The sequence below is a fragment of the Podarcis erhardii genome, assembly GCF_964252035.2.
Source record: "Podarcis erhardii genome assembly, chromosome: 5".
NCBI classification, from domain to species: domain Eukaryota; kingdom Metazoa; phylum Chordata; class Lepidosauria; order Squamata; family Lacertidae; genus Podarcis; species Podarcis erhardii.
Window position 1 is genome coordinate 74100236 of NC_138509.1, and position 20770 is coordinate 74121005.

Here is a 20770-nt window from a genome sequence, read left to right on the forward strand (position 1 = left end):
CATATTTCCTATAAATGTCAGATTCACATGGGTATCTATTTTGACATCCAGATGGCTTACATCGGCTAGTATTTAAAATTTAAAATGGCTATACTGATGTCTTTTGCATCCTTAACATGAGCTGATTGGGTTTTTTGGTTGGGTTTTGTTCCCCGTTTACTTTTCTTTCTTCATTCTTCATTTTCTTGTTCCTTTCTTTAAGTTGCTACAGTATTTTTAAAAAATAAACACAAAACAAAGAGTTCACTTTATTTGACGGGAGTGGGGAAGCGGGTTTGTTCTGAAAGAGCAGGAAATCAACATTAATTGTGCAACCTTGATTTGCAGGTATGTGATTGAATCACACCTGAAAATAGTGACTGTCTGGAAATGGCCTAAAGTGTCAGACTGAGAGGCAAATCATTGTTGTCCTTTGACATTCTCAGTTATTCTCAATAAGCCTAGGTTCCTTTCGCATGTGGCTTCTAGGGGAATTCTGCTGTAATTTACACAAATAATGAGAACAAAACAAATTCCTTCCAGTAGCACCTTAAAGACCAACTAAGTCAGTTCTTGGTATGAGCTTTCGTGTGCATGCACACTTCTTCAGATACCTTCAGATACCTTCAGGTATCTGAAGAAGTGTGCATGCACACGAAAGCTCATACCAAGAACTGACTTAGTTGGTCTTTAAGGTGCTACTGGAAGGGTATCTGAAGAAGTGTGCATGCACACGAAAGCTCATACCAAGAACTGACTTAGTTGGTCTTTAAGGTGCTACTGGAAGGAATTTGTTTTGTTTTGACTATGGCAGACCAACACGGCTACCTATCTGTAACAAATAATGAGGTCCTTATTAGGAAGTGTTAGCAATTTCCTGCCTAGGTAGGCTTTTAATTAGCAGCGTTGTATGAAAATTGTTTCTTTTCAACCAATAGGAGTGGCACTAGAAAAGCAAAGTGTTCTGAGCATTATGAGAAAATGACGTATAAAGGAAACAGTTTAAGATAAGCAGGTAAAGAAAGAAGCTATTTAAAATACTTCAGACACAACAATAGGCAAAGTTTTGCATATTCAGTGTTGTTAGTGAAATAATAAGATACCTGAAAGAAAATTCTGAAGCATGGTTTATTAAGCTGGTGTTCTGAGCTTTCAATACTGTTATATCATATTTAACTCTCTTGGGTGCTGTTAAGTATTGTCAGCCAACAAACCATAATTTCATGCTTGAGTGGACTAATTCAAGTCTACGCTTCTTGCTTCTTTGTAAATACAACAGCATTATACCACTATAGTCGATGGAGAAACAAAACAAAGCAAGCAAGCTTTTGATGTAAAAAAATCCTTCTTTTGGAAAGCAATAAACTATGTTGTTAAATGGATGCCTTAATTGGACTTAGACCTTCTCCCAAGACCTTAAGTGTATTTATTTTCATTTGTACTCAGAGCCATTTCATATGCACTGCATAATTATTATAATTTATAAGACATAATTCATTCATCACCTAGAGCATGTGGGAGTTTTGTATACTACTTCTTAGTACTAGGCATTATTTTCTCTCCCATTTAGTTTGAAGCTGTTCAGTTAGTTTGGTTTATTTGTATTGTTTTATACAAATGTATAGACATTTTCATATTTATTTATTGATATGTTTTGTTTTCAATATTATAATTTATAAATATTATTATAAATAATGATTTTATCTATTTATAAATGTTACGTGTGTGTGTGTGTGTGTGTGTGTGTAGCTAGTTCAGGCATAATTTCATAGAAAAGTGGCAAAGAAATAACAAATGATGATTCAATCATTTGTTCCTTAGAATACAGATTATTTTTTCCAAGGTATGTGGATAATTTTGCCATCTTTTTGGGGGCTATTCACTGTGCGGAAGCAGAAACTGTCTTTGGAAATTGGAGTAAGGAAGGAGATATTTAGGAGAAACTGATGGGATTGCAGAGGTTTGGCACATACCTTAACAGGGTTACAAGATAGCTGAGTGGATATGTCTTTGCTTGCTCTGTACAGCTTTAATTAAGATTTAAACAAAATAGCTAAATAGCACATTTAAAGAAGGCCACAGCTAGTAGGAAACACATTAAAAAAGACTCAATCAATCAATCAATCAATCAATCAATCAATCGTAACAAAAGCAGCAATCCTATACACACATCCAAATCAACTTGCATAGATTAAGTTGTGCATATTATTTAAATCAATGGAATTACAAGCAAAGATCACCAGTGCCGAAGCAATGATTCTTCAACATCAACTTTGTTGAACTGGTCATGTTGTTCAGATGCCAGATTATCGTCTTCCAAAGCAACTACTCTATTCCAAACTTAAAAATGGAAAGCATAATGTTGGTGGTCAACAAAAGAGATTTAAAGACTCTCTCAAGGCAAATCTTTAAAAATGTAGTATTAACACCAACAATTGGGAAACGCTGGCCTGTGAGCGCTCCAATTGGAGAACAACCTTTACCAAAGGTGTCATGGGCTTTGAAGACGCTCGAACTCAGGACAAAATGGAGAAATGTGCTAAGGCATGTTTGGCAAACCCTCACCGTGATCAACTCCTGCAAGGAAACCTATGTCCCCACTGTGGAATGACGTGTGGATTCAGAATTGGCCTCCACAGTCTCTTATGGACTCACTGCTAAAACCCTGTTTAGGAAGACAATCTTACTTGGCTACGAGTGATCGCCAAAGAAGAAGAAGAAAGACTATTTGAATCAACGGAATTACTTAATGATGCAGTATAATTTATATGAAATATAATTATTAGGGAAACATATTATTATTTAAACAATTTATATACCGCTTAACTATAATTATCTCTAACTGTTGTACATAAAATATAATGTAGGTAAAAGGTAAAAAAAATGGTAAGAACTATAAAATCAGACTACAATTAAAATGCCTGCTGGAATAAAAGAAAGTCTTCTAGTAGGTGCTGGAAGTTCAGTAAGGAGGGCATTTGTCTGACCTCAACTGCAAGGGAGTTCAGTAAATTAAGGCCCACAATACTGAACGCATGGCTCATGGTGGTTACAAGCCATGGGGAGGTGTTAACAATGACTCCTTTGAAGACCTCCATAACTGGGCAGGGATACTGCATGGATTAGGTGATGCTTGACCTAAGTTGTTAAGGCCCATGTAAATTAATACAAAAACCTTGAACCTGGTCTAGTAGCTCATGAACAGCCAGTCCAAGTTTTTGAAGACCAGAGATACATTCTAGTGATAATCTGCCTCCATCAACTGTCTGCCCCATCAGCTACAGCATTTTGCACCAGTTGCAGCCTCTGAAGCCCAAGAGTAGCTCCACATAAAGCACATTGCAGTAATCGAGCCTTGACATTACCAATGCCTGACTCATCATGGCCAGACTATCCCTGCCTGAGAAGGGCTGTAGTTGATGTACCAGCCGTAGCTGCTAAAAGGCACTCCTGCACTCCTGCATTGCTGGGGAAACCCAGCCAGATGGGCGGGGTATAAATAAATTCTTCTTCTTCTTCTTCTTCTTCTTCTTCTTCTTCTTCTTCTTCTTCAACAACAACAACAACAACAACAACAACAACAACAACAACAGTGCTGTAATATTATTCTGCTCAAGAAAAGAGAAGTTTGTGACTGTATTTTTGGTAAATCTTGATGTAACTTTTCCGCAGGGCCAGAAAAATAAATTGTGTGAAAGTGTATCCATCGTAACATAGTTCATATTGTCAGGAAGTAATAATGAAGGCTTGGTTGTCCTTTCCCACCTGCGCTGTGCCTTCATTGCCTATTCTTTGCTTGGAGTGTAGAATTTATTTAGAATCCTATAAAGTTTTTTCCATGTGAACCTTTATTTATTACTTCAAAGGCTGAAGCACGCATAGTGCTATGAAATCTTTAAAGGAGAAAGATCATGAAATGTCACTGTGGTGCCTCTGTGATGAGCAAAGCAAAAGCCTTCCCTTAGACAACATTCGCTTTAGGAAGAGCTTAATTTTGATGCTATTTCATATAGTCTTAAAAGGGAAGACATTAGAGGAAGAAGAATCCTATTAGATTACGCCAGACTTGATCAGCTCAAGTAATTGTCTACTGCTGTATAAAATCTACATTTAAATGCATAAATCCTTGTTTCCCTTGGAAGATTTTAACACAATTTATCCCACTAGCCTAGCTGAAAGATTTCCTTGCAATTAAATTTGAATGTTGACTTTTAAAATTACTTTTCCTTCTTCTTAGGTATTTCACCCTGTAGCGTTCCAGTGATTTCTCTCTTCCTATTGTCATCCCCACTTTTCTATAGATCAGGGTGGGGAGCCTTTTTCAGTTCAAGGCTTGCATTTCCTCAAGTAGTAGGTAGAGCCAGAGTTAAATAGATGTGGCTTTTAATTTGGAAGAGTGGGTTATATTCCAGACATACAAAAACCAGAGGTGTGTTCTCTCTCTCTCTCTCTCTCTCTCTCTCTCTCTCTCTCTCTCTCCTTTATTCAGGCAATTAATTGGCATTTTCACAGTTCAAGGACACATTCCAGCCAGTCTAAACACTTGGTATGTAGGAATGCCAGTAAGCAGGCCCTGCTATACCACCACCCCAAGCGGGGAACTGACCCATGTCCCAGACTTTCTGAGTAACCCAAGGAATCACTGGCAATCCTCCCCTCCAGGACTCTAGCCAGATGTCTGTGGGCAGGAAAGTGGTGTTGCTGTGGCATCAGAGTCCTGCAATTAAAAAGGAATGTGAATTCAGTGGGGTAATGCTACTGGCTGATTGGATGCAGTTAGGATGGATGGGTACAGGTTGTTTCCTCTTTGCTGAGTGTCAGGAGTGCCTGCAGGAGCCAGGCCCTGTGACTGGTAGGGCTTCACAGGACTGGGGCTTTCCTAAGTTTGTTCTGAAGAGGCAAGCCGCAGCCACACAGGGGAGGCCTATTGGTAACTCACAGCACCTGTTGACAAGAGCCGGGAAGGGATATAAGGTCAGCATTTCCCTTTGACTCTTTGCCACAGCAACACGCTTCCTGCCTTGGGCTTCTTGACTCCTTGTTTCCTGATGCTCAGACCCTTGGCTTCTTGACTCCTTGCTTCTTGAGCCTCAGACCCTTGACTCCTGGTTTCCTGACCCTTGGCTTCTTGACTCGCGGCTCTCGGACCCTTGGCTTCCTGACTCTTTGCTTCCGGACTCCTGTTCCTCCCACCCCGCCATCTTGGCCCTGGTCCCGACATCCTCTGCCAGGACTTCAACCGCCCGTAAACCGAACCTTGACACTGAGGCAATGAAGGGGATGCTTGAGATTTCAGCTGAGTAAGGCCACTGGGAACTGCTCTTCTTTCACCTCTCCACACTGTGGCAACCTTCCTCTTCTCCCTTTCCTTTCAAGATCCCAGCCTGTTTCACAGCTGGGTTGACATCTCCATCAAACTATCTTCTGCTACTCCGACGTCTTGTTCCTGGAGCCCAAGAGCATATACGTGAAATTAAGATTTATTTATTTTTGCCCCAAACATGCATCACTTTACACTTGTTTACACTGAATTTCATTTGCCACTTTACTATCCATTCACTTAGTTTGAAGTGGTTCCTGGGGAGCTCTTTTTGTTGCAACGACTGTGAACAATTTAGTACCATCAGCAAACATGGCCACCTCATGGCTCACTCCTAACTATTGATTGTTTATGAGTTAAAAAGCACAGGTCCCAATACCAATTGTTGGGGCACTCAACTTTCTACCCTTCTCCATTCATTTATTCCTGCTCTTTGCTTCCTGCAACTTAACCAATTTCTGTTCCACAAAAGGACCTCTCCTCTTATTCCTCGACCGCTAAGATTACTCAGGAGTCTTTGATGAGGTATTTTGCTGAAAGCTTTTTGAAAGTCCAAATGCACTATGTCAACCAGATGATTTCTATCTATATGCTTGTTGAGACCCTCAAAGAAATCTAGGTTCATGAGACAGGACTTGCCCTTGCAGAAGCCATGCTGGCTCGGCTCCACTGAGAGGCTTGTTCTTCTATATACTTGGTTATTTCAACTTTAACAATACTTTCCATCAGTTTTCTGGGGACAGACGTTCAGCTAATGCACACTGGATTTAAATGGGTTTTCCAGAATATATTTTATAGAGCAGCAACTGGTAGCCCTGAATAAAAAGTGCTCTCTTAAATAGTGCCATTCCCCTCACTTTCCAACCCAAAATTGAAGCATCTGTGGCAATGGGAGTTTAAAGCCAGGCTATTCTGAAGGCTGGAGCATGTGCCATTGCATGACCCTGTTTCTTTGTCGTCATGGCCTTGCAGCAAATTGAGCAAAATTATGCTTAGACAGCTTCTTGATGTCCTTGATGTCTCATAATTCTGCCCATTTCATTTCTTTCTCCAGTCTTACAAATGTGCACTTCATGTGGCTTAGTCGCATTTCATTTGCCTTTGTTCAACATTTGTGTTATTGCTGTTACATTGGTCTGTACCTGCATGCATGTCCTAGTCCCCATGAGGCTATTTTTCCATTCAAGGTAGAATAATATTACTATCAGTTGCAAAGTCTGTAAAGTGGTTTTAAAGTGGATCTTACTTCAAAGCTGCTGAGACTGAAATTAGAGGAGCCATCATTTCCCACTCCTGAATTGTTGATAAACCATCTTCTGTCTCTTTCAAAGTAGTTGTCCATAGGATGACAGTGACAGCCTGTGATAAAGGGCAGATTCAGCTCAAGATCATAAGAAGAAATTCCCTTTGATTGTCAGCTCTTCCTCCACTGCAATGCAAGAGCTTTGCTTTTGGTGAGCAAAGTAGGGGATTTTTTTCTCTCCTGCAAGCTACAGTGCAAGACATACCTTCTGCAGACAGTGCTTATGCTTCCTCCCCCATTCAAAGACCAAGAAGTCATGCCACCTACCTCTTCTCTATTGGATGTGGTTTCTGCTACAACATGACCCTTCCCTTCCTTGCACCATCTTCTGTACTCTTCTCATAAAGCCCTGTCCTCTCCCTTCACATTTCTATCTCAGTGGCAGCATCTTCATAAGATAGCTACTGGGCTCTATCAGTCTTCCACTGGAGTTCTGCATGGTAAACAGCACATCAAATGTGACAGGGAGATGCCTATCCCTCAAACACAGTCAGTCAGGAAGATGTTCTTGGGAGCTGTATTTGTCTGTGGCTATGCTCAGTGATGCTACACTCCCTCATGTGTTTAATGTATGAAATCCCATTTGAAGCCCAGTGAAAGATGCTACCTAAAATGTGAAAAACACCTCAGATTAGACAAATTAATGGTAGAATATTTAGCATTTCCTCCCGACTTTCATGAGAGTTGGCTGTTTTCTTATACTACAAAAGCAGTGACATATGGCAGGCTGGAAAAAAACAAACAAACCAAGATAAGAATGGGAGCAATCTGATAGCAAGTTCTATTGGGATGTGGAGGTTTAGGATCCAGTGGCTCTCTGGTTGAGATGAAGGTTCCTGGGGCAGCTGGGCTCCTTGGATTAATTCCCATATCCTCATAGCAAGGTATATATGGTATGAGTGGGACCTTCAATAAAATGTTGTGTGGAGTGCTCCTGTTTAGTGTTCCAGCTAGCCGTGCTCTCCTGTATGATAGTCTATCCCATTTATCCTCCCACCCAGTTTTCCACCCCCCTACAACAGTAAGTAAGTCTGCAACCTGTGGCTGCTGAGTATATTCAGCACTCATTGCACTGTTTTTTTTTCTGGGGTGGTAGTGGTTCTTTAATCTTTTAAGAGTTGTTTTTTTGGGTTTTTACCTTCTGCAAGTCTCAGGGTTCCTACAAACCTGTTGATACCTTCTTCTTGTGCGTGGGTGTTGGCGTTTTGGCTACGTAAGCAACCACCCTTGTGCCTGAACATTGGAAATTGAATGACTGAAGCTCTGCCCACTGGGAGATGTCCTATAAACTCTTACCATTGTCTGAGTCTGCAGAGAGATAATTTGTCCATCACCTTCCCTTTCCCATCCAATAAAGGACCATGCTCTCTCTGTCTCTTTATAGAACAACTGAGGTCCAGTTTTCAGTGAAGTAGAAAGTCCATTTCTGGGCAGTAGCTCCTCAGTTTTCAAAAGGGGGTTCACAGGACTGAATACATTCTCCATACAGAAAACAGCACAAAGTGGTACAAGGCTAGGCTTACTGCTCAGTGAGAACTTGCTTCTGCCCAATACAAACCACAGTAAAACATAAGCAACGAAGAACGGTACTTACTGGGGAAATAGTTCACTATGTCTTGTGAAAGAGAGGCAAGCTTTATGCTGCCAAGGAAGGAATAACCACCCAAAGTCATAATCAATCTGGCCTGTAGGTGGGTAGATGAACACTTTCCAAACCTAAATATGGAGATCCATCAGACCCTGAGCATGAGCAATCTTACTGACTACATTGTTTGACCAACTCAATATGCTCTTAGTGATGCATGATCAATACATTGCTTGATGATTTTGAATTCTGTAGCTGATCTTGCAAAGGGAAGGACAAACAGATTGCAGAACTATCTCATTGAGATAATTGGTCTGTCTCTAAGGAATTAGAACATCTTTCAGAGAGAGCGATTCAGCATGTGAAAATGCTTAGATTTGTCAGACCTAGCCAGAGCAGCTTGAACTGTTCATTTCTTCAGAGGTTTGAGCATATAGCTGCTGGCAGGAATAATATGTAAAAATGCTACTTTAAAATGAAAATACATTTGTACGATAATTGCAGGGCAGCGGTTGCGGTAAGTGAGAATGCCAGAGAAAGATTATTGTTTATGACAGAAAGGAGAAATAACTTCTTAAAATGTAGAATTGCTTTCATTTCAAAAGTCATTTCCAAATTCTTTTCAAACATAAATGACTTTTGTTTGAAGCACGGAACACCACAAATCAACTGGTCGACAAAAGGGCCTGTCAAAAATGCATTACCCAGGTTTGCAGCTTAATCCAGGCATGTGACTTCCTTCTGCCCATGTTAAACATTGTTGGAAGAAGCCAGAACCCCCTCAGGAACAATCAATTAAGCATTTATATTAGAGATTCAACTGCCCCTTCTCCAACTCTCATCCATTCCTCTTCCAAATTTTTACTTCATTTGACATTTGCCTAAAGTATGAACTTGCTCACTGCTCTTAACTCTTCCTATACATCTAACACTTTTCCTCTTCTCCCTGTTTCCTGTTTCACAGGCACACCCTGCTGCCTTGTCTCCTTCCCTCACAAAATGTAGTATTTTATTTAATTATAAGAATATTGATTAACCACCAGCTCGTAAGATAATAATGCTATGTACGATAAAATCCTTCAAACACCATTAAATGAGAAAATCATACGGTACAGAACAAATGACCATCACTGAATTAAATCAATTCCTTAGAAATACCCGGGGCGGGAGGGAGGAAACGTTTTCAGCAGCCGATGAAATATCAGAATTGCAGGTGCTTGTCTGATTTAACTAGTACTAGTTCAGTTGGGCTGCAAGTCAGGATGGAGAATGAGCAGATTGGGAAACACTTTGTAACTGTTATGTACTGAATTGAATAGGATCCAAAATGCAGCAGTCTGATTGGTCCTAGAACAATAGGATTCAGAATGCAGCAGTCTGATTGGTCCTAGAACAATACAGCTGTATGATTGGTCCGCAGGAGCCACCCAATCCAGCTCCAGGTGGAAGTGAATCCACAACCTGATTGGCCTACAGGAGAATCCCGGAATTAGCCAATCACGTGGAGTCCATTGTGTAAATAATGTATATAAAGCAGATATTGTGGGGGAACTTCCATTCCTCCTCACCACTATGAGCTGAATAAAGAGCATGAAATCCACTCTCGACTCTTGAGTATATTTCAGTAACCCTTTCCCTTTAATATCTCAAAAGCCATCTCACTAAGCTGTCTTTTCATCTGCCCGGGGGGCGGCGGGGGGGGGGGGAGAAAGAAGATGGTGGGATACTGTGTATTTTCTGCTGAGAGTGGAAAGTACAGTGTTCTGTATGTTTTTCCTCACCAAACAAAAATGAAACTTAGAGTGATTTGGAGTTGGAAGAGAGAGCCTTAAGCTGCCTCCATGGCCAACCTTCCTTCACATTGACTCAGGCAATATTTAAAAAGTGGATAGAAGTAAATAATTCCACCCAACGTATAGTTTGAGCCTCACTTTCTAACCCTCATTTCCCCCTCTTTTCCTGCATCTATTGGTGCAGAGTATATTGCTTATAACCTTTAAGATATCCATAGTCACAGACTTTTCTTTCTGAAGAAGAAATGGCATCAGCATGTTTCTAAAGCCTGCTCTGATGCCACTTGGCATTAATTTTTAAACACCTTTTCCTTTTATACTGCAGTGCAAATTGAATTTTTAGCTGCGCCCGGAAAAAAAAATGGTAGAACACTATATCTGAAATCTTATTTACTCACAGTTTTCATATGAGTATCTTTCCATATCATGACTTCAATAACGGATTTTCAAAGGGAAAAGTAATTATCTACTGTGGGAAGCAATAAAAGTTAGAGCTGCCTGAAAAAAGAAAAAAAATCTGTTGAGGATATATTGGATTTGAAGGGAGTAGACAACATGGAGCCTTCCAAATGTTGTCCCATCAGCCATAGTCAAGATGACCACTGGTCAGGAATGATGGGTGTTCAATCATTATTCCACTGATGGAAGGCCATGGGATACCAAATGGATACAACTTGTTATTCCTGTTATTCAGGTCCTGTCCCCTCCCCACCCCAGAAAGTCACCTTGTGGACTTGTATAGGTAAAAATTTAAAAAGCAGGATAGTAAGTGCCACAAGTAAATAAATAACTTTTTTATTTCCAAGAGTTTCAGAATTATTGTTGGCACCTGTCTGTCACGGGAGACAATGGAGTCATAATTTGTTATACAAACCAAATATGCCTTTATTGAGGTAAGGTGTACTGAGAATTGTTCAATCTTAGTCTCTAGAAATGATTTAAAATCTCAGGACTTATCTTGAACTCCCTGCCGCTATTTTCCCCCAGCAGCAACAATATGATTCAATTTCACACTCTACTTAAAAATTAAAGGAAATTCCAGTTGCCTTGCTAAATTTATCTAAATTATTTTCACCTTTAATGAAATTATTTTCCGTAAATTATTAGTACTAGCATGATAAAAGGATACTTGTGGTCAAAACCATACCATATTCTGAAGAGCCAAGCGCTTTCTGCTTTGGTTGTGTTTCTTTCCAGGTTATTTGCAGCCTGCAATAATATATTTTTGAAAAAAAGTTTTTTTTAAAAAAACACCTGCAGATGTTTTATAAGCAGCAGCTAAGCTAAATTAAAAATGTAAGCCATTTTAAACACATTTCAGTTCACCATTTATATCTTAAACTAAGCAGATTAACTATTAAGAAGGGCTCAGAAACAGATGATTTTTTTTTTTTAAATCAACTAAAATTGCTTACCATTAAGAGACCAGCTACCACTTAGGTTGCAATCCTGACCTCCCTTACCTGGGAGTAAGACCCACTGAATTCAATAGGACTTACTTCTGAGTAGACATTGTTAGGATCGTACTGTTAGTTACAAAGTATACGTATATCCCACCTCCCCCCGCACCATGGAATTGAATGATTCATATATGGCGTTTCCAGGGAGGTCTTCCATTCAGGTACTGAGCAGACCCAGATCTGCTTAACTTCACCAGCCACCTTGGTAAGGGGCATGGCTCAGTGGTAGAGCATCTGCTTTGCATGCAGAAGGTCCCAGGTTCAATCCCTTGAGTCTCAAGGTAGGGCTAGGAGAAAACTCTGTCTGAAACCCTGGAGAGCAGCTGCCAGCCAGTGTATATCAGGTAATAACCAGATGTTATTAAGCTAGATGGACCAGTGCAGCTTCCTGTGTGCAGCTCCCATCAAGTTCATTGGGATCTACCTGCAGGAGAAATGTCTGGAGGCTTGTGGCCAAAGTTTGGGTATTACAAATCAATAGTAGACTAACAGTGAAATCCTATCTCTTGAGTCACACCTGCTCAAAATGCAAGTGTTGGGCTGCCATATTTCAAAAAGTGAAAATCCAGACACAAAAGCTGTTGAGCTTTTAAAAAGGAAAAATATACCCGTGTCGCCATACGTCCGAATCCCAGCTGTGTATGGGGAATTACAGACATATGGGAATCCCAAGTGGCACAAAGGGAGCACTTTCCACAAATATTTCCTAGCCGTAGAGGAGAGCATGGTAAAAGCACAGAGGAATACCACACCAACCATCATGGGAACCAGCCATAGTGACTAGTATCTATTGATGTTTTATTGACCTTATTGTAATTTGTTAGCTGTATGTTTCAATGAGCAGTCTATAATCATTTAAATAATTAAATAGCCTTATCTTCTATGAATTTGGCTGTTCCCAAGGCCTCGGGTTGCCATACGTCTGGAATTTCCTGGATATATCCAGAATACTGCATTTGGAAGCAGAGTCCGGGTGGAAATCGCTGAAATGTCTTAGAAAATCTGGATGTATAGCAACCTATGTTGGCAGTGTTGTTTTTAGTGATTTTTCTTAAAAATATCTCAAAGCTCAACAACTTTGCTCAAATATGGCAATCCTACCAATGCCAGCATATTGAGACTACTAGATTGACCTATAAACTAAATTTAACTTCTTTTTTGTTTACCCATCTTCTCCTGCAGTGATGTAGGATTTTAATTTTTGGGTATGGATCTGTTTTTGAGCAAATTTGATCATGCACCATATTTTGCTTTGCTGCATCAGTACTCACATAGAATAACTCAGCATTTATTTTTATTAATGATTCATTTTTTTAAAAAAAAAGCTGCTGAGGGACACTGTATTCTGTGATCAATAAAAACAGTATTTCTTCTCTATTGCTGCAGTGGGAATACTTTCTATTTTGCTCCTGCCAAGCTTAGATGTCATTTGGTTTTATTTCATTTTATTTTTGTTTATAGCTTACAAAAAGGTCATTGCTACGGGGATCATAATCTTCCAATAATTATGACATGTTTCCTTCCTCCTGTCCACCTTCTCATGCTGTGTGAAAAAACCAACACTGGAATTAGTTTCTAAGATTTTATTCATTGATTTCAAATGCACTCTGTTGTTTTACAAGATGACTGGGGAGCATTGTGCACCCCGTGGAAATGTCTCTGTAGCTTTGAATGATATACAGTGGTGCCCCGCAAGACGAATGCCTCGCAAGACGGAAAACCCGCTAGACGGAAGGTTTTTCTGTTTTGGAGGCGCTTTGCAAAACGAATTTCCCTATGGGCTTGCATCACAAGACGAAAATGCCTTGCGAGTTCCTGCGGTCCCCCCTTTTCTAAGCCGCTAAGCCGCTTATCAGCAGATCCGCTAAGCCGCTAAGCCGCTAAAAGCCGCTAAGCCGCTAATAGCACTATTCCGCTAAGCCGTCAATGGGCTTGCTTCGCAAGATGAAAAAAACGCTAGACGAAGAGACTCGCGGAACAGATTAATTTCGTCTTTCGAGGCACCACTGTACTACACATACAGCTCAATTGGTTAGAGTGTGGTACTACCGATAAACACCAAGGTTGCAGGTTTGATCCCTGTATGGAACAGCTGCATAGTCCTGACTAGATGATCCTCAAGGAAGGTTCCTTCCAACTCTACAATTCTATGATTCTATATATAATCCAGAACAAAGTGGCTAGTTGTTGCTGGATATGTCTCCTGTTCTGCACTGCATCTCCTGGCCCCCCTTCCTGTACATAGGAAGGGATTAGAATATGTATGTATGTATTAATGAATAAAGCATTTGTTTATTCATTTAGTGTCTGTCTGCTGCCACGTGAAGTTCTCTGTAGAGGAGTTATTTGAGTTTTCCAAGAAATATTGGTCAGATGTGATTCAAGACCATCTCAAATGGGACACTTTCCTGGAGGTGTGAGTATGTCATACACAGTGTCCCCACACTTATTTTGGGATCCACATCCCAAATTCCTTATTATTTTGGCTATTATATTATATTCTTGTATTATATTCACTATTACTGAAACACCCCAGACCATATAGGGTTGTATTAAACACTACTGCTCCACACGTGTCACTGACTTTTGCTTGTGCAAAAGTCCTCCTCCTCTCCCATGTAGTTCCCTGAGCATCTGCAAAATCTGCTCCAAAAAGTGGGGACGGGATGACAACAACAACAATGAACAATTTTAATAGGATAAAGGAGTTTAAAATACCAAATAATCTTCATTAAGTTAGCCAGCTCTCCCCTGGGACTTGACGAGAGGCTCAAAGTGTTCTTCCAAAACACCTGAACAAAATATGTACTATGAAAATTGTCTCCAAGGAGATGCACTTACAAGCCAAATGAATGACTCTTACAAAATATACTTGTTTATTGTAAGGAAGAAATTAGATTTCATTTTTTTCCTAACAGCAACAACACCAGAGTTCTATAAGAAACTACATTTATATGAATAAATGTCCATGGAAACTACATTTATATGAATCTGTTTGGCAATGAAGTCCTCACCAGACGTCCTTCTCCATGCGCCCTACCTTTGGGCAGTAGCAGGCAGTGGGATGGTGCAGTCAAGGTGAGATTGTTCACCTGCCTTCTAAACACTGAGCATTGCTGCCAGTTTTGGTGGAGGGGGGTAGGTTGAGGTGGAGTGCAGGTACAGCAGCAGGAGCATCAGATTGACTCTACACCTATACCTGCACCATGCCTTGTTCCCCATTCTCCTCTCTCTCAAGAACAAGCAGCAGTGCTTGGTGTTCAGAAGGCAGGTGAGCAGCACTGAGCCCTCTGCACGGCCTCACTGAACACTACTGTCTTTGGGGATAAGGCAGGTGACTATCAGACAGGGTGGACAGTATCCAATATACACATTGTATCAGTACAAGGATTTCCACTTGCAAAACAGAACTTTCCCCTCCATTCCCTACATAAACCCTGCACTTTCCCCATCTCCACAGGACCCCCTGGGGGCATGGGGAGAGAAGAGGGAAGGGATGTGCAGCCAAAAGTCCTTGCACTGAAGGAATGAGCTAGTTGAATGCTGCCCAGATTCACTGGATCTCCCATATACAGTGGCCTCTACCCTATAGTGGTGGGCTCCACCCTCTACCTTGGTGCTGACTTCTGACACTAGGCCTAGGTGGTGCCACAATCATGGATCTCACTTGCTAGACATATTTACCTGGTACCATCACCATTGTTTTTAGAAAGCAGGCTGAATTTGTTAGTTAAGATTTAAATGGTGATTAGGATTTATTTATTTTTGGCTGTGATTTCTTGCTATTTGTATTTTTATTATCACTGCTTTAAGATTTCATGAATACTGTTGCTATTTGCAACCTTTTCTAGTTGTATCTGCAAGCTTGAGGTCTTTTATGGCGGGCAGGCAGGAAATAATTCTTCCTTTTTTTAATTAACTAAATAAATGAGGAAACTTAATGATAACCTTTCCCCCGCTGGTGTACATCAAGGCTAGCTTTGTATTCTAAACATGCTTGAAACACAGCGAAGTGGCTGCATTCAATTATTCCTGAACATTATTGATGGTCTCACAATATTGCATTATGAAAGACTATTAGTGGATGAGTGGAAATAAATGAGCTACGAGTCCGTCGCAGGGCAAGTGATAAATGCACTGGGAAGTGACAGATCTGACGTGGCACAAAAAGTTGTGAATGCTTCAATAAGGATAACGTAATGTAAACTCCAGTGGTTGACTGGTTGGTGCAGGAAGGTTGCGTGCCTGCATTGCTGCCATTTACTAAGAGGAGGGGTGAGACAAGGGGAAGCCGCACCATGCAATGCTCCTGGTACCCCCGCTCTCAGTAAGAGGCTGCGACACTCAGTGTCGGGAAGCCAGGTGCACAACCCTGCCCTGCCAGCATTGTCCCGCCAACCACTGATGAGTTTAACCATGCCAATGTGAGTCCAGGGGACTATTCTTGACTGCTGACTACAAGACAGAAGTCCCCACTTCAAGAGAAGGCTCTTGTCACCTTCCTGAAAGCGACAAAGCAATAGTTTGGAAATGCCCACAACCTTACAAGGGCACTTATATAATCTGTGGAGTGAGGAACCTGTGACCTTTCAGATGTTGTAGGATTCCGACTCCTATCAACTTCTGTCAGCATGGCCAATGGTTGGAGATGAGGAGAGCTGTAGTCCAGCAACATCTGGGAGGCCATTGGTTCCCCACCCCTGCTTTAGAGACTAGCAGCATGATGATATGCTACCCACGCAAGTAGCGCAATGGGCTGATACAGGGGGGGAAAGTCTGTGCATCTTACATATGCCTATCTAGCCCTTCCTCTTAATGTGATGCAAGTTATCTATGTTGCCTTGCACAGGTGAAGGGGGCCAGATGAAGAAAAGGAAAAGGGGCAAACATGGTTCTGTTGAGCTCTGTGGATAGCTTCCACATGTGAGTACTGCCCACATCATAGGCTTGGATTATGTCAACACATTTAATGTGGCCTGGGCATTCATAGGTATACTTCGTCAGAAGCATGAAGTGGACAGTTGAGTTGGAATGGTGAAGATGCAAGAAACTGCTATGCAAAGTGAGATTTGCAGAAATGATTGAACACGTGCTAAAAACTAGGGATTGACTCTACATGCTCAGCCTTGCCAGGAACTGCTCAGTTCTCAGAATAGAGTCCACAGACTCCAGAAGAGACAGATGGTATTAAAATATATTCAGACAGTTATGTTAAAATGGCAAATGCACATTTATAATATCCTGACCTAGACTTGGTTCCTGAAGTTCAGAATCTGAATAATATATAAATCCCTGATTTATTCCTGGGGATTAAACTATTTTCTGAAGTGCTTTTATTATGAAAAATGCATCAGATTACAAATGACATTAATTATACCAAAAAATAAAGTCTGCTATTCTTCAACATATATTCATGTTCATTGGAAACTCCTCATCAAACTATATTTCATTTTACAGTCTGGGAGTCAATAGAATGCAAGAAGTTCACGTCGGAATATTGTGATTTTGGGGGCAAAAGTGGTCATTTCCCTTGGGGTTCCTGGAAGTTACAGCAGAGATTTTTTTGATATATATTTTTTTAAGTCCGTGAAGCCCATGTGTTTGAACACAGATCTCTTTCAAATGTTTCTATTTTAGATTGCAACTTGCCTGAGTAGCAGTTTCTGTCTTCAGATCCTCATCTGGATCGACACCCACCCTGTTAAAAAAAAAAAGCAAACAAGCAAATGGTGAATGCAGGAAAACATACTAATTGTGAAGCAACTGCTTCTCTGTAAGAGAGCAGATAATATGAAAACAACGTAAAACTAGCAAAATGTTGAGATAAAGAAATTTCAGGAGATGTGTCCTCCCAGTCACCTATAAGTACATTGCAGATTACATTGCTATTGAAATGGATGTCAATCAACAAGAGTGCAAAACAAGGGCCCAGGCATACCCAGGCTTTGGTGTTTTCTTGCTCTGATGGTCATAATATCAGGCTGCTTTATAGAGTAAGTAAATGATTCCATGAGTCTGGATAACATTCCTTTGGCACATCAATGTTTTGAAGCATTCAGTCCCCTTTACTTAGACATGCACTAAGATGTTTTGGTGCCTGAGGCAGATGATCCAAAGGGTGTCTCCCATGTTGGTAAAACATGTGATAATGAAATTAAAAATAAATAAACGATGATACACTAAATGATGTCTGTACAAAAAAATCTCGTACTCGAGCTGGATAGCTTCATCTTATTTAATAGAAGGACCAGCAAGGTCTTTACTAAATAATTTGTTTCCCTCATGGCCACTGCTTGGATAAGGTGTTTGTGTGCTGGAATAAACCCTGAATGCACTAATGGACCATCTGACCCTGTAAAGCTTTTGGGTGAGGCAGCCTTGGGTATTGAGCATACCCAGTCAGACATGGTGGAACAAGGATTTATTTTTTACTTTTGCCTAGATCCTTGTTAGGCAAACTCTCCAGAAACACACTTCCTGACAGCATCATTATGCCACAGTGCTAGTGAACATCTCCTAGTAAGGTGTATAACTGACCCAGCAGATGCAGTCTGTTGCACCTTTGGAAGAACCAAGACTTCAATTCATTTGAGAGGTCCAACCTGCTTAACTATTGGGGTTGGTGGGGTGGAGTTCAGATGATGTCTCATCAAGGAGTGCATGAGGGGAATCATGGGGCCATACTTGCTAGCCCCATACACTGGTATGTTTACAGAGCCGCTTTGTGTGTGGCTGGTGGATTGTGTGGGTGGCATGCAAAGTTTTGGCAGGGCCTGTTTCTGCTGCATGTGACTGTACTCTTCCTGCCAATGAATGACAGCTGTTTGCATAAACACCTTTATATTATGCCATGAAGAAATCTGAGTAACAGAAACACCAAAGTTCTTAAGAGAGCTAAATACCCAAAGCAGAACAACATATAGTTAATGTTCTATATGCTTAACTGGACTATTACAAAGCCTTTTACTATGCAGTGCACAATGCATACCGAATAAATACACAAGTATATACAGCAGAACATGGTGCGTGGACATTTTCTTTGGTCAAGTGCCATGGATAATTTGGGAGAGGAAGGCATGATGTTACTGCTAAGCAAGAAGGGTATCTCAAATAGTAGGCCAAATGCAGAAGGCTTGACATGGCGGAGACCAGACAACTAGGGTGTGACCTCCCCCTCCATTCTCTCTATATATCACATGAGCATCAAATAATATGCCTGAATCAATCACTGGTTTATGGGGCTGGAAAAAGACACAGGTTCCCCATTCTTGTTCTGTGTTCTTATTCCAGTGTTGGCCTCAGTGGATTTCTTTGCTTCTCTTTTGTGGGTTGAAGTGACAGCTATGATTCGCAATATCAGAAGAAAGAAAGATGTGGTGAAAGTAGGAACAGATTGTGCAGCACAGATATCTGTGACTGGATGCCCCCTAATTTCTGACAAGCTGCTCTTTTTGAGCTGGTCTAGTGAGCTAATGTACAGTGCACTGATGCAGGGGAAATGTATTCTTCGACCAAATGTTTCATTAAGACCACTTTGCAGTTTGCTTAGCGTTTTATCTCTCTATGCATTAACTCCCTGTCAATTATAACAAATCACAACTGCATTTTAAAAATTCCATTTCTACTTTTTGTGGGAATCATTTGATCCATTAAAAAGATTATTTCTTTAATGTTTAGACAATTTATAACCCACTTTTCAATTTATTTAGTTTCTTAGGGTGAAAACAAACAAACTTAAACTAAAATTGAATACAGTTATTATAAAATACAATTATTATGAAATAACTATGACCAATTGAATAAATAAATCAAAAGGAACTAGTAGATAGGATGAAACATACTGTGTAAAATCAATTTGATGGACACTTATATTAAAAAAAACCAACAGTCTACAAATAAAGGTCTCAAAAGCTCACTTAAGGAAGACATGCTTGCAGATATGGCAGATCTTAGCTGGTAAAGTGAGCCACAGGTACAGACAGGGCTAACAATGAAGAACTTCCTCTAATATTAGAGAAGGATGTTACCTGCAGTGCTATCAGAGCTCATTGAAAGGGAAGGTACTTAATTGAGACGGGGTTCTGTCTCTTCAGTATATCTCAGACCAAGGCTGTATAGCAAGAGTATGGAACCTGTGTCTCTCCTCAGTTGCTGAACTACACCATCCCATCATGCTGGCTGGGACTGTTGGGAGCAATGTATGAATGGCCACAAGTTCCCCATCCCTGCTGCATAGAGCTCTGAAGTTAAGAAGTAGCATCTTGAGTTCACCCCAGACAGAAGCGCTGACTTGGGCCCCAGACTCTGGGTGCCCAGCGGCGCATGAGATGTGACGTAACATCATGATGTAACATCATATTGTGCTGCTCAGCTCTCTTGCACTGCGGTGGGGCGAGGGTCTCTACCTCCATTATGGGGTCTCTGTTGGGGCCCACTGTGGCCACAGATGTACCCCAGAAGCATGGCTGCAGCAGGCCTCAATAGAGGCCCCATGGCGGAGGCGGAGGCCCCAGCCCAGTAGGCGCCACAGCACCAGACAGTCAGAGGTAAGGCAGCAGCGGCAGAGGCCAGGCACCCACAGTGAAAATTTTGTGGGTGCCCACCTGTGACCCCAGAACTCAGCAGTGGTTTGCAACATGGGTGTTATACATTCCCAGAGAAAACAAGAAACTGTTTGTATCACAGCCATAACACTTCAAGACGTGCGCTCAGAATGTTCACTTTATAACTCGATTTTCTGTTTCAAACTTTAGTTATAACTCAAAATCCACATGCTGATTGAGCAAGAAGCATAACGATAGAATTTCCTTAGGTATTATAATCCATTCTTTCAGTTACTAAGGAAGTTCCAGAAATAGTTATCCTATTGATTGTTTTAGATGCCGTATCAGCTTAGATCTTTTGAAGTGCATAATGAATGTGGACAGTTTATCCATGGAGAAGAGTCTACTGTTTCACTCGCAGTTATTTCAGTGCGGCTTAGAGATGGAAAACATTTGGCCCTTAAACTCCATGTATACCCTAAGGCGGTGCTTTTGTGTAATGAATCTTCAAAGACAGCACATTTCTATCCATCACACTTGCCAAGAGAAGCTTTAAGAGGTAATCATTGTGTGTCCTAAGGGCTCAGAAGCCAAAAAGCACATCTAAAGAAGCCTACATTTGTAAGGTTTTGAAGGCAGTAACAGCAAAGGAATGATAGGGTAGTCACAAGATCATGTGCCTCTGATGAGAGTCAGTTCATCTGCCTGACCATTTGGCTTTGGCGGAGATGGTGGAGAGCCTGGCTATTTTTGATTTGCCTATCATAAGCACAGCCAGCACAGGAAG

General features: G+C 40.9%; 1 protein-coding gene across 1 annotated transcript in view; it reads right to left on the reverse strand.

Annotated features, from left to right (window-relative positions):
- The window catches only part of SLC9A9 (solute carrier family 9 member A9), a 258776-nt gene that overhangs the window by 42305 nt on the left and 195701 nt on the right, over nucleotides 1–20770 (reverse strand). Inside the window, exons 13-14 of the mRNA XM_081862475.1 lie at nucleotides 17090–17138; nucleotides 11110–11189 (exon numbers count right to left, since the gene is read on the reverse strand). Of these exons, the coding sequence (XP_081718601.1) occupies nucleotides 11110–11189; nucleotides 17090–17138 (129 nt within the window). The remainder of the gene's footprint in view (nucleotides 1–11109; nucleotides 11190–17089; nucleotides 17139–20770) is intronic.